The sequence below is a fragment of the Haemaphysalis longicornis genome, unplaced genomic scaffold (assembly GCF_048455015.1).
Source record: "Haemaphysalis longicornis isolate Haplotype H1 unplaced genomic scaffold, Haemaphysalis longicornis Haplotype H1 scaffold_8, whole genome shotgun sequence".
Lineage (NCBI taxonomy): Eukaryota > Metazoa > Arthropoda > Arachnida > Ixodida > Ixodidae > Haemaphysalis > Haemaphysalis longicornis.
Genome location: NW_027526445.1, coordinates 118789351 through 118803762, shown reverse-complemented (window position 1 = coordinate 118803762; position 14412 = coordinate 118789351). Strand labels below are relative to the sequence as shown.

At 47.2% G+C, this 14412-nt stretch overlaps 1 protein-coding gene across 3 annotated transcripts in view; it reads right to left on the bottom strand.

Moving 5' to 3' along the window:
* LOC144149119 (alpha-1,6-mannosyl-glycoprotein 2-beta-N-acetylglucosaminyltransferase-like) overlaps positions 1 to 14412 on the bottom strand; it is a 41941-nt gene that overhangs the window by 7471 nt on the left and 20058 nt on the right. For all 3 annotated transcript variants that reach the window (XM_077680657.1, XM_077680658.1, XM_077680659.1), the window contains exons 4-10: positions 13569 to 13666; positions 9450 to 9549; positions 7707 to 7837; positions 6132 to 6204; positions 4833 to 4925; positions 4298 to 4422; positions 1885 to 1990 (exon numbers count right to left, since the gene is read on the bottom strand). In XM_077680657.1, the coding sequence (XP_077536783.1) occupies positions 1885 to 1990; positions 4298 to 4422; positions 4833 to 4925; positions 6132 to 6204; positions 7707 to 7837; positions 9450 to 9549; positions 13569 to 13666 (726 nt within the window). The remainder of the gene's footprint in view (positions 1 to 1884; positions 1991 to 4297; positions 4423 to 4832; positions 4926 to 6131; positions 6205 to 7706; positions 7838 to 9449; positions 9550 to 13568; positions 13667 to 14412) is intronic.

Genomic DNA, 14412 nt, shown 5'->3' with positions numbered 1-14412 from the left:
TCAACTTCTCCTGAGAAGGCACGGTTCACTTTAGCGTTTTACCGACTCCTGTGAAAGAGGAATCAACCACATTGCTTTTAAGTGCCCCATAGCGAGTGGCTTCGGGTCAAAGAGACGTACTCCTCAAAACAACTTATCTTTTTTTTTTTTTTTAGCAATGAAGTTGGGGAGGCTCAAATATGCACAGTTTGTAAAGACTCAGCCCCTCTTCGCATACGTGTATGCATTGAAATTTTGAATAGCTGTTCCAGATAAATTTTTGCACAGCATGACCTGCAGAGAAGTGCCTTTTCTGTGCATGCAACTTTTTAGTGAAAAATTTTAAACAGAAGTTTAAAGCAGCCTGGATGGTTCCTTACTGCAGGGTGAAAAAAACCCACTCGAAAAAAAAATTTCATAATTTTTTTTTCCCCAGCAAAAGAAATTGACTAGTAGTGTGTATTTCCATTGTTTCCATGACTGCAATAAATATTAAAGGGGTCCTAAACAAGGCTACAAAGGTAGCAATTTTATGCGCACAAACATTATAGTACTGTCTAAAAAATGTCCCACCCCCCACCCCCACCCCCGCCCAAGAAATTATAGACTTTAAAATTCTGGCATTTCACATGATGTTACAACAACCTTGTCAACATATCTTGTAAACATGCAGGATTCCGGCTTAGGTGCCTTTCCAGGCTGCATCACCTTTACAACAGTGTACAACTTAACCAATTACCACAGGGTGTCAAAAACGCAATAAACGAGGGTCATTTTCCCTCAACATTTGTTCTTGTCCTCCCGAATACAGAAAATATTCTACATAACCAACTACATGGTGCATTAAAGCGGAAACCAACACAGCACTTTGTAACAATGACCCCAACACCCTAACGATATACATTCCACCGCCATTACAGAGCTTGCTCAGTCTAAAGCTGCTCAAGTGCAAGGAAAATACTGCACTGACGCTCGTAAGAGTTCTTGCTTCTGGTTGATAACATCACCCAGGTGGTGATTACTGCTCTTACACGAGTTTTTTACGAACGCATTCGTGGCTAAGTGCACTAGAATGTAGCATGGCGGTACGAAGGGCTTTATAAACATATCTGCACATGTTTGGCAGTACAAGTGTGTGCACGAGAACGTAGCATGGCGGTACGAAGGGCTTTATCAACATATCTGCACATGTTTGGCAGTACAAGTGTAGCGAAATGCATGTTCGAAAGGCAAGGTACGAGAGCAAAAAAGAATATATTGGCGGTACCAGCATAAGTACACATTGGCATCTTGGAACAATCCTCTATCAGCACCTTGCAACAAATTCCGCACTAACTGCCGTTCAACCTAACTGCCGTTCACTAACTGCTTCAACCCATCACCGGCAGCACACATAACTGAAACACAAGAAACTAAACTATAAAAGCCAAAATTGCCACGTTTGCAATGACTGGTGCTGCGTAATGATGCAATCAACGTTTTACAGAGCGCACTTCTCCTGCTCAGCCAAACCACACTTTCACGTATTAGTAGGATGCGACCTACGATGATGGTACGGAGCAACTGCGTAGACTGGCACCTACAACATCACCAGCCTATCTATCTACGCCCACTGCAAGGCAAAGGCCTCTCCCATGGATTCCCAATTATCCCAGTCCTGTGCTAACTGCGACCAATTTATCCCCGCAAACTTCCTGATCTCATCTGCCCACCTAACCTTCTGCCGCCCCCTGCCACGCTTGCCTTCTCTAGGGATCCACTCTGCTACCCTTAATGACCAACGGTTATTTTGCCTTCGCATTACATGCCCTGCCCATTTATTCTTCTTATACGCCCCATATGGTGGCTGGCACGGAAAGAAGTGCAGGAGTTGGGGGGAGGCGGCCCCAGACAGCACCGACTGACCTGAACGCTCTTGGGGAAGAGGTGTGAGCGGGCCGAGCCAATGACGTTTTTCGCCTGCTGCACCATCTTCTGGCTCGAGCAGTTCTTACTCCGGTGATGCACCCCGCTGGAGAGGCAAAAGGAGGGAAAGAAAATATTAAAGCAGTTCCACTCAACGTGAAAGCTGTCAAGTGGGGAGCAGTGGTTCACCAAAGGGGCTGTGGCACACTCTCTCGGCTATTTCCTCTGGCGCTGATACCAAAAGTAGTCAAGAGAGGGCACCGCAGTCTCTGATAATGCCTATAAAGAGACTCTGGATTGAGTTTTAATTAATGTGGAGTTATTAGTAAGTTAATCATGACTTTTTTTCTTATTTTATTTTATTGTGTACTTATTTGTGGCCTAGCAACGACAAGATCCACGACAACGGTACACTTTGAAGATAAAGAATGTGCGCCTCTGTGGCCCAGTGGGACAGACGTTAGCTACGTAACTTGAGGGACCCAGGGTCGGTTCCAACCAGGGAAAGCGGCTTTCTTTACGAAGCCTCTGTCTGGATGTGTGACGCCAGATGAGCTATGAAAACAAGCCAGGCCCCTAAAGTGCTCCGCACTTAAAAGGAAACACACAGGGTGTTACGACGATAATTGGAACACTTTAAATTTTTTTCCTGACTGAACTGCTGCTCAGTTTGCGCTCAAACTTGACACCAAGGTCGCATTTTCTGGTCTATTTTCTTTGACACCGGGAACAATGACTGTACTCACCTGTTTATTCTGAAAATAAATAAAAACGATTTTCACCTATGGGAAAATGGCGGCCAATTTGGATGTGCGCGCCAGTGCAAGCGGATCTTGGAACTATGGCGCCGCCTGCGGTATGCAGAGCGAAACGGGCAATGGGGACTCGCGCTCCTTCCACAGCAGGGAGAAGCCAAATGAGGTAGCAGGCGATCAGAAAATGTGAAGGCAGGTGAGGAAATGAATCCAACGTTTACTGGCAACGATGAACCGTGGGAATATTTTATTATGCTTGGTATCAGCTGTTATGCAACTGTTTGTGGTCATCAACTCGGGACGAAACAGATTTTCTGATCGCCTGCTGCCTCATATGGCTCCTTCCTACCGTGAATTCCTAACACGCGTTTCGCTCTGCATACTCCAGGTGGCGCTGTTGTTCCAAGATCCGCTCGTACTGGCTCTACAGTGTTCTAGAAGAGAGATGTGTCGTTCGGACTGATTGGGGGGGTCCCTTTTGCGATGAAAATTTCTGCTGAGGAATTTTTGTTGTAAGCAGCGCCCCTGGCGGCCGCTGCTTAGCAGTTGGTTTCACAAGTTTTGCTGGTTAAATTATTCCTTATTTATTGGCCTACAAGACGACATGCAGTGGGAAGCAGAAATGTCACAACAGTTTTTATTCCTGTTTTTATTCCTGTAAAGAACTGTCTTTACACACCTTTTAATGTGGAACAACCGATTACGCAGGGCAGTCGTTCTACCAAAAAAAGTAGCTAAATGAAACTGAATTATAGCCATCATGGAGAAAGGAAGCATGCTTTCATTCTAGAAGCTTCCTGCCCACAAGGTCAACTTGTAGAAAATTCAACAAGCTGACACAAAAGGACTTCGTCAATGCTTGCAGGTCGCTAACTCTGATTTGTGGGCTTTTCTACAGTTGTAGTTAATTTTGCGCTGCAATTTTTTTTTCTTCTCCGCAAACAGTTGGGTTGAAATTTATGCAATTCGTAACGCGCTTCATGCAATGTTTGCTTCTGTCCACCAAAACGAAAGTGTTAATTAAAAAGCAGCAACTTTCCACAAGTCACACCACAGTTGGTTTTGAAGCACACCGGGGAAGCAATTGAAATGTCGGTCCTCCGCCGCACAAATGCACCACTGGTGTTGCGCAAACAAGCTTTCACCCTTCGTGGGGCAATCCCCTAGGAAAAGAATTTCTGAAACCTGTGCGAGCCCAAACACCGGGGTGTTAGGCCTAAATGACATTGAATTGATCTTTCAACTCTACAACTGCACCACTCACACAGCATGGAGCAGCGTTTGGAAGGAGGGGAGTTGCTTCCGTAGAGCACATGCCAGGAGGCAAGAGAGAGGCAACACCAGACGTCTTGCCACAGTGGAAGCCCAATTCATCCCCTGTGCGTGATCTGGCCTCTTGCTAAGATGGTGGTGGAATGGAGGTGTTGATGATAGACGTTGCATTGGTGGTGGTGGTGGTGGTGGTGGTGGTGATGACGATGATTATGGTGGTGGTGGTGATTATTATTATTATTATTATTATTATTATTATTATTATTATTATTATTATTATGATACGCTTCTACAAATGGCAAGGTTACTGCACAGTCTATGGGCAGGCCTCCAAATCTTGTGCAAGCAGCACTACGGCACTCGCGTAAGAGAAAAGCGGCACTGACCACTCGCCGGTGTGGAAGACCCTGGTGGACTTGACCACCATGGCCTGGATGGGCGTCGGTAGGCACACCATGCTGATCCGGTACAGTGACCAGTCCCAGTTGTAGTCGTCAAAGTGGCAGAACATCTGCAGGTATCGTTCGAGGGACAGGTTGAGACGAAAAGCCAGTCACAAGAAATCCCACTACAATGTAGTCTACTCCAATGAAACTTGCAGTACATCAAAGGATTTCCAATTCCCCATCAGTTGCCCATAGAAGGCAATGCACAAAGGCTCACTCATCAACGAACAACTTTTTTCGAGCCATTTCGCTTCAACAAAATGTTCACCAAGAAAAAAATTAAAATTTTTTGTTTGTTTAATTGGCAACTAAAACTTCCCAACATTCGTAACATCGTGAATGCAATAAAAAAATTTTCAAGATTATCGGGGGAGTTTGGAATTGATGCTGCACTGAAGCAAATATTTTTTCATTCAAAAGAAACACCACACATTCTGTGATAAAAAAAAAAAAAAACAGGTGGAAGGAGGCTCACGTTGGAGCAGTTGTTGCGGATGGTGACCCACAGGTCCCTGTAGAGAACCATGCCCATGTTGTGTTTGCTGGAGGACCACTTGAGGATCTCCACCTGGGCACAGGGTTCACGAGGAGGCACAGAAAAAACAGTGAGAATGACGTTTGCGACAAGCAACATCTCCTAAAGTGTTTACTACACCAAAAACGTTTCAAAACCGGATGATAAAAAAATCACGGCTATGGCAACTTACAGTGCCTGAGTAACACCCCCCCCCCCCCCCCCCCCGTTTTCTTTTGCGTGCTATGTTAAATGTTTACTACCAACAAAATGACGAGACCGCTTTCAAAAATTGTCACCCATGAAAGCATTGAATCTCTGCCAATCAGACACTTGTAACTCCACCCAAAGCACTCTGAACAAACCCTCCAAGCAGCCCAAAAAAAAAATAGAATGGAGCTTCTTCTTATGCACACCTCTTTCAACCAATTTCTGTCAAAATGTGCTCCGGGATCCTACACAATAGCCCCCCCCCCCAAGCCCCTTTTCCTCAAATGGTCTTTTGTCCCCTTCTCCCCGAGCCCTACATTCAATGGACGCGAGAGATGCGCCAACAAACGTTTCCCTTCAATGCCTGCGACTTTCACGGTTCACCCGTCTGCTGGCTGCAGTGATTTTAAAACCGGACAGAGGAATTTCAGGTACTCACTGAGCAACATAAAAGTTCAGCTCCCACGTAAACAGGACAGAATATTTACCCCCATTCATTCGAAAAAACTAAAGAAATTGGCGCAGCCTGCACTAGGTGCAAGGGTGGAGAAACAGCAGAGCTGGCGGCCCCTCTCCCTTCATAGGAGACCCCGCTGTTGCACTTAACATTTATTTCCGAACTTGCCGCTGAAAGTTCTTCGTGACTGGCGGGCACGGATCGTTTTGTCCGCAGCCTTCCACATCTGTCCCAAAGAGGACCGTACCGGCACACGCTAAAACCTGCGGCAACCGGCTTCACAAACTCTGTGTCTGTAGCACAAACTCGGCGTCTGTGCTTGGCGTCTCGGCGTCAGGCGCAAACATGCGTGAATATGAATTGGCGAGGAGAACAGCATACAAGAGATCCCACCACGAATGCTGGGCAGAGTGTTCTCAAAGGTCAAGCTGGCCGATGCTGGGCGCTCCTCATGCTCCACGTGAGCATACGCTCGGTATTTTTTCTTAAATTTTTTTTTTCTGGTAACACTCGGCGGTAGAACTAAAAGCTTAAACAGCTGCACTGTTAATAAAAGAAACAGATCTCAAACATGCAAGCGTGCCACCACAGACCTGATTTCCGGTGATGTGGTAGTTGAAGGCCTTGACGTAGGTTCCCAGAACCAGCATCGAACACTCCTTGTGGCTGCACAGAGAAAGAAACGGGGCTCAAACGAGGCCAAAATCACATTACGGGGAGAAAGTGAAGGAGGTCTCTCTGATTCGACATTTTTAGACTACATACCCACAAATGCTCAAAAGCAGGTGCTCTTTTGTATTTCATTTTTTGCCCATAAAATTTCTATTGCAAAGCAGTCCTGCACTGCCCACGATCTACCCAGAACTACTCTGGATGGGCAAATAAAAGCGAAAAAAATACCTAAACTGGCCACAAAGATATGGACACATCGACAGCCACAATGAATAGATACGAGATGTAGGAACGAAGTTGCTCTCACAGTTATTATGGCCTCTGCAAACTTATGACTGCACAGACTTTGCGCATGGACTCTGTGGCTGGTTTCCACTTAAATTAAATGCACACCGAGGTGCATTAGACCAGCAGTACAACTTGGCTTCAAGAAACATGCCTTAGTGGAGGGCTGCAAGTCAATAGAGACTGCCAAGGGACCTTGGCAGTCTATATATAAGCGGAGTCCTTCAATGCCTTTCTGGTCATGAAACTTCGCCATCACACTATGGGAGAGCTTCATATACTGCCGCGCCGCAGCGCTGGTGTTGATCGGAGGGCAGCCGGGGGCATGGTCAGAGCGCATTTGGCAGGTAACGGACCACAGAGTAAGATAAAACAGACGCTCGCCGCCTTATCAGCAGTGCGCTCTTGCTTTACGTGTCGTGGGCCGCTCAAACGGACTTATCATTTTGTGATTGGCCAAAAAATTAGGTGCGAACGGGCATGCTGCTACTGCGTTCCTGCCTGCCGGTCTGGCTACAGAGCAGCGGTGGCCGCCCGATGTCCTCCGATCTGCAGTGGTGCCTTGGCCGGGAGTTTCATGACTAGAGAAGCATTGAAGGACTCCGATATAAGTCTATATAAGGCAGTCTATATAAGGAACATGGTGAACATGTTTGTCATCTTCATCAGGAAAGAACCATCTTCACTGGGAATCGTAGCCGCAGCCTCCAAAACAAAAAATCAACCAGCCCTTTGTTGAAACGACATTGATGGGGGAACGCAAAGCTTTCCAGAATCAAGTCCAACACCAATTGGGCAACGCAGAAGCGAGCACCTGTTCCTTACCGGGCGGTTTACTGCACTGCAATCGTGCTGTCTAGTGCTTCACTGACATGGGCACTGCTTGGCTTCCCCTAGTGTTCAACCATAATCCTCGTTAGACGAGGGGTGCATGATTTTTCTGTCCAATTTTACGTGTCCAGGCAACCCCCTTCAAATCCAAACTGCCTCGATCGTACCAAAATGGGGCAATCGAATAGACGCCAGCTTCATAAAGTGAGAGACCCAGGTTTTAACTTCGACCACAGGAAGCGTTATAATTTCTCTTCACTTTACTTACAATCACCACCATCATCAGAGCAAGTTGGCTTTCCTGTAGAGCATTTAGGGTGGACTACAGTGAAAGCTTCGCTTTAAAAGAAAACCGCAGCGAGAGGTGCTGCTGTGCTCACTTTGCCCGCTCGGCCTCCATGAGTCGAAGCACGTGCAAAAAGTCCGGGGCGGCGTAGTGGTCTTCCTCCAGAAGGATGAACGGTCCGTCGTGGTCCTTTGTGATGTTCAAGCCGTCCATGACACGGTTCATCTGCAAGGGGAGGAACAGCGGAACAGGGCGTCAGGGCTGTGGTGCAGCGAAAAGCAAGGGTGCCAGAGAACCAAGTCAGTACTTACGTGTCACCGCTGTGGGAAAAGACGGCAAGAAACGCCATTAGCTAGCCTGTAGAACAACCACACCCACAACACTGCTGTTGCGTGTGCTTTGTAGTGATTATTTATTCTTCAGCGTACTATAACGCATTCGCAAGAGAAAAAGTACACACTCAGAAAGCACGTTTCCTTTTTATTGTCCTTATTAGTATTCACTAGAAATGTATACCAATGAATACAACTTTTCCAGGCATGGGAACATACCAGCCGGTGTAAAAGAGCGGATAATTATGATCATTACTATTCACTAGAAATGTTTACAGATGAATGAGGCTTTTCCAGGGCCGGGAGCATGCCAGCAGGCACAAAAGGATACCTAAAAAGTGGACCAGTTTTTTTTAATTTTGGGCTCAACATCTTAAATTAGTACTAACTTCAATGAGTCAAAGTCCAAGTCGTCTGTGGGTCAAAGTCCGACTGCGTGTGAGCCAAGGTCAAAGCTCAATGAGTCCAAGTCCAAGAGTCAAAGTCCAAATTCAAAAGGCAATTAAGGAATCCCTCACGAGAAAGCGTCATGTTCAATGGTTGTCGGCCTTAGACCGGGGGGGTGCACGATTATTTCTTGCCCATCTCGCGTGAGGCTTCTAAATGAGCCCCCTTCTAGATTCTCTTGCAGCCCCATTTTTCTTATAATTAAACAACTTTAAATAATACTTCACAATCATGCTGTTTCTTTACAGCCACAGACCACCTTTCAGCCTGTTCATGAGCCCTGCCAAAAGCAAATGGAACGTTCCTCCCCCGTACATGACAACACCGGCGCCAGATTACATGACAGTACACGACACCGCCATTGGCATCGGTGCTAGACACCGGCACCAGATTTCCCTCTAGTACAGTGGCTCTCAACCGTGGATGTGCCGGGGACCGCTTTCAATCTTGCAAAAACGACAGGGGGAGGGGGGGGGGGGGCCACGATGATTTAAGTTGATCCGTGGAGTATTAACGTCAAACAATTTGCTTCTACAGCTAAATTCGCCCACGTACTTATTCAATGCCCGCCTTTTGGGTCTAACATTAATGCTGAAGTGTGTCACATTGCAGCCCTTGCAGCTGAAAGTTCCCAAACATTGCCTTCCGCGTGTTTGGCTTCTTCACATAGCTGTTGGGCCGGGCAAAAAGCCAACTTTAAAACTTGCACTACGTGGGTAGATTGAACGTACAAGCGAAGCCACCATTTTTTGCATTGCCAGCAAGGCTTAGCAAAAAGTAGAAGAGAGTGGATTTTGGGGAGGGCTTTGTGGACCCTTATATAAAAATCACTGCTCTTGTATCCATTAGTATAAAACTGTGTGTGACACACACGCACACACATATACAGAGAGAGAGAGAGAGAGAGAGAGAGAGAGAGAGAGAGAGAGAGAGAGAGAGAGAGAGAGAGAGAGAGAGAGAGAGAGAGAGAGAGAGAGAGAGAGAGAGAGAGAGAGAGAGAGAGAGAGACACAAAGACTGGAACGGCCCGCAATGAGTCCCAAGCCCCTGCCCACCCACCTTCCACCACCAGTGGTGCTTGGTCTGCGAGAACTTGGCCTCCCGGTAGTGGCCAAAGCTGTCCGGGTGCTCTGCGTTGTTGCAGCCACGCCTGAGGGCACTGTGTTATCAGGGGAAGGAGAAGAAGAACACAATGTTTGCTTCTTTCCCCTACCGGCAGGCCTTCTTGCAAGCACACACAATCAGGACACCAGAAACTGATTCTCTGCAATGCTGCTTCCCAGCATGCACCAAGACGACTACAACCCAATCTGCTCCCACAAGCACCGACAGGCCAATTGGAGGGCACCGACAGACTCGGTGTTGCCGACACCATCAGCAAGAGACTGCCACCGTTGCCCACTGACCTCTTCAGCTCCTGGCAGTGCACGACCTCAAAGAACACCCCAGTTCCGGTCTACGGTCGCTGGTGCAACGTCGGCAGACATGAAATTTAGCCGCTGCCTCCACACAGTTTGAACTCGTTAGCACGTGCCCACCTCTGCCATTTGCTGTACGGGATAAGGCGCAGTCGCGTCGAAACTGCAAGTCCACCCTCCCAACATTGCTGATACCAGTTGCGATGCACTGCCACTGTGTAAGTGTCAGTTTCTTCAACCTTCCCAAGGTGCAGCTCAACAAAGTGTCATTACGCAACGTTTTTGCTTCTCTGCTTTAAAAATTTAGTTATATCTTACGACGACATTCCAGGCATTCTGCTCGTACCTCCTTTTGTTTCTCCATGTGGCAGAGCCATGCCGAGGCAAGAAATCTCTGCTCTTTCGAGCATAGCGCTTTAGGGGTGGGCAAGCGGCAAGAAAAAAACGCAACCAGTTTCATTACTGTCCTTTTCACAAACCACGGCAAGGAAGTTTCGTCAGACAGTCATAAAACTAAAGCGAATTTGCGAATATTTGCACACGGCACTCCAACGGCAACGTCGCACTCCCCACTGTCAAAGTGATAAACAAACCCAGGCACCCTCACCCAGATGTGACGTGAGAGGCCCCGGAACTAAGCAGTTGGTCTGTAAAAAAGCCTACAGTCCTCAAACCACCAGCACTGTGAAGCTCCCCAATGCCCCTCATTTTTTTCTTTCAATGCAAAATACACTTCTAAAGCGAAAGCTTTCTTATTGGGACCGATGGCGTCCTGTCAGAAAACTAATGCATTTCCCCATAGACTGGTTGGTCAACTGAAAAGCCCTGGTAAGATCTCTGGCTACACGACGCATGCATGCCGAAACGATGACTTGAAAACTGCACAAAACAAGCGATTCTAGATAACATAATACACACATCGATCACAAAGAAGGAGCACAATAGTAGGAAACCTTTACCTGATAAACCATGTATACGTATACATTTAGGTCGTCTGTAGATGCGTTTACTTAGTGCACGAAAAATCGCTGCCTGGGTTCCTTCTGCATTTGCGATTTGGGCCTTTGAAGGTTTGACAATTGATTGGACGCACTTGCACCGAAGGTTGGATGCACTTTTAGCGAAGCTTCTGACACTTTTAAAGCACTTTTGATGTGAGAAAGCTTTCGTGCTTCTCTCAACTTTTTTTAGGAAGAAATGGCAAAGTTTTTTGATCTCTCTCTTAGGTAAATGGGAAGTCATCTTCTCGCCTGATAGATCACAAGTACAGAAAGTGTCAACCCATCGTCACTAACAGAGCTAAAGCCAGGAGATTCCAGTGTGGACACCGGTTCTACACATACGCTACTACAGAAACAAACATTTTTTTATTTCTTTTTTTCTCGGTCCCCTTCCAGTTATGAAGGACCACTCCGGTCACCTTATATGAACATTAGACAGCAGCAGCAGCATCCAGCCTTCGAATATAATATCAAAAAATTGCTCCGGACACGTGAGCCTGCTTGTGTGTTTTGAAGGCGAAACCCTGGCATACTATTGTGACAAATACCTACCATATAAACGTCCACCCGCTGACACTGCAGCCCCACCATTTGCTGTCCTTAATCCATTGTAACGCATATTGTTCCACCTTAATCCCTTCCTTAATCACCTCAATTCATCTTAATCCTACCTTGCTAAGCCTTACTACCAACCACTACTCATTAATTGAACTTCATCAGAATCTATCTTAATTTACCTCAATCCAGCTTAATCCATCTTAAACCACATAAATCGCACCTTACCAATCACCAATAACACCCATTAATTAACGTTGGTAATCCTTAATCACCTCTTGTACACGGCTGGCACGCTCTTCCCCTACGCAGCTCCTGCCGCTGAGGTCACGTGACTTCCGCCGCCATTTCTGTTACAGGGACAAAAACTGTCCCTTTTAAATGCAGAGCATTTCAGTAACTCACGACGTCACCCGCGTTGACGTCCGTAGTCGTAGTCCGCACCCCTCCCCCTACACCATATAAAAAAAATACCATCCGGCGCCTGGTTTCGATCCCTCGACCCTGCGGGCGGAACGCAATGTACATGGTGCTCTACCCACTGCGCCACAAAGCCGACACAGAATGGGAAACTACGAACGCGCCTTATATCCTTGCCTCATTCAAACTACATCAAGAAGCTGCTGATACAACGCATTCACTACCACCAACTCCCCAAACACTAAACGTTAACGCAATACACCCACCCCCTATGCGACGCATTTACTCGAGTCCCCCTCGCGGAGAAATGGGCCCAATTTTTCACATTTGATGAGACGCAAGCCTTTTACCTTAAGCAAAAACAAACAAGGAAAACAGTCGCACCCACAATATCGAGTGCAACTTTGTTGGTCATTGAAACAAGGGGTGTCTCCTGCCGATAAGATAGGGGTATAGCACCAAAGAAGAAGAAATTACAGACAACCATATTTATACAGGCAGTGCTCCATAGTCAAGAGTGCTACAGAAACATCTCTCACAGATGTGCACATCAGAAGTTTCTTCAGCAGTGCACACACTCCCAAGTTTGAGCACGTGACACATCTGCGCAACTATACTCGGTTACAAGTTAAAGGGGCCCTGCAGCACTTACAATCGACTACTCGGAATGCATTTTGGGGGGTAAAGTCTATTGTCCCAGCAATCTCCTCCCGCAAGAATTATGAAAATCTGTTCACCATCACCGAAACTATGCACGATGAGAAATCGCGCATAATCGTTCCCTCTCAACTCGACCGCGGACAATGCGACGAAAGCTGCGCGCTCTCTCCTGGAGAGGGGGGCGGCTCGCGGCATTCTCTTCGGCGGCCTTCAATATATCATAGGCCGGAAAGTTTTTTTCCTTTTCTCCGCAATATGGAAGGGTCTATTTCCAGTCTGGTGCCACAAAAAAGCAGGCATGGCTGCCTGCTCGCAAGCGCGCGCTCAGGCTGGTAGGGCGTTTTTGAAGCAATAAACGTCTGTTGTCCAGTCATCTCGGTGAAAGGGGAGTATTGAGTTTGTCACTCAAACTCTGCGGGCACTCAAAACACAAAAGAAACGCCAAAACTGTTCATACAGCTTCAGGCATAAAAGAAGTTGGTACACAGCGCCAACGACGGCAGATCGTCACAGGAAATGCGAGAAATAAGCCGCGAAGTTGACCAGCAACAGCCAATAGGACAGCCATGGCTGCAATGACGTCGTTAAGTCCATGCCAGGGGTGCATAATGAGAAAAACTGAAGAGAGCTCGGTTGGTTTTTCCACGTCTTTCACAGTGATTTGCATGCTCACCGCTTTATGTGCACGTGTAACATCTGGCTCAGGTATTCCTGGCAGTGTAATCTAAACGTTGTGCAAGTTTACTTTCACTGCTCGAAGAGTGTTGCAGGGTCTCTTTAAGAACAGCAATTTCTCGGGCAGTGTATCACTCCGCTGGAGCAATGGCCCTGGATGTCAGCGCGGGCGCGCGTTTTGAATGAGTTTGTTTAATGCATGACATCACCTGCTCTTTCTCACATCATTTGTCATCGCTGCAGTAATTTATAATTCTGAAGAAATCACTGAAACGACTCGTATCGTGTTCAAAATAGTCGCAGTAAGCCGCGCTTCGCGCCGTGCAAAAAAGCAGCTGGCTGTGGTGATGAGGCGCAGTGATAACTTCCACTGTCGCCTTTAAGTTGTACCCGAATATGCATGCAGCAGGATGCCACAGGTAAGATCACGGAGGATGGCAAGCACTCACTCGTCCTTTTTGATATCCCGTGGGCAGTCCTTGGGATCCTGGCCGGGAAACTGGTTCGGGTATAGCTGGATGGCGTGTGGCAGGAATATCTGCATCATCTGGATTTGGGGGAGACGAAGCACAAAGGAGTAAATGTCAACTCCCCCATTTTGATGAGCAAAGAGCTTGCTCACAGCTTTTTTCAAGCCAGTCAGTTTACAGGAGAAAAAAAAAAGGAGAAAAAAACTGGCTCCAATCCACGCTGTGAAGGTGGTTGGACTGTGAAGCTGTAAACGACACCCGCAACAATTACCCGTGTGGCGTATTTGAACTCCCACACGTGCCTCTACAAAAAGTGAAACCACAGATTCTGCCAGCCGTTACCTGGGATTCGCAGAGGCAATGTTCCGAACGCAGCAGTGTTGGCAGAAAGAAAACGGAGAGGAGTGCCTTTCGAAGGGTGAGGAGGAAGGTTGCAGCACACGTGGCTACTGCGTCATCTCTCTCACTGCCTCTCCCTCACTCTTGTTTCATGTGTCGCCTCCAAAAAGCGCCCTCCCCCTCCCTAGCCGCTGAATCGAAATCAGTGTCTGTCTCCCCGAATCCACGTGTGGGCGTAGCTTACTTGCTAAGACGACGGCTCCGCTTTTCTTCGGGCCTAGGTTCGATCCCTGGCGGTGCCAGTAGTTCTTATTTAGCCTGGTTGCGAGTTTCTTGTAACACGTGCCACGACGAAGCCGTTGGCTGTTAGAGGTAGAAAGCTTTGCTTTAAAAATTGTAAGCATTTCCGCTTGGTCAAGGTGGATGACCAGAAAAGCTGCCTAACAGACAAACCACTGAAGTGATGCAAAATTTGAGAAAAGGT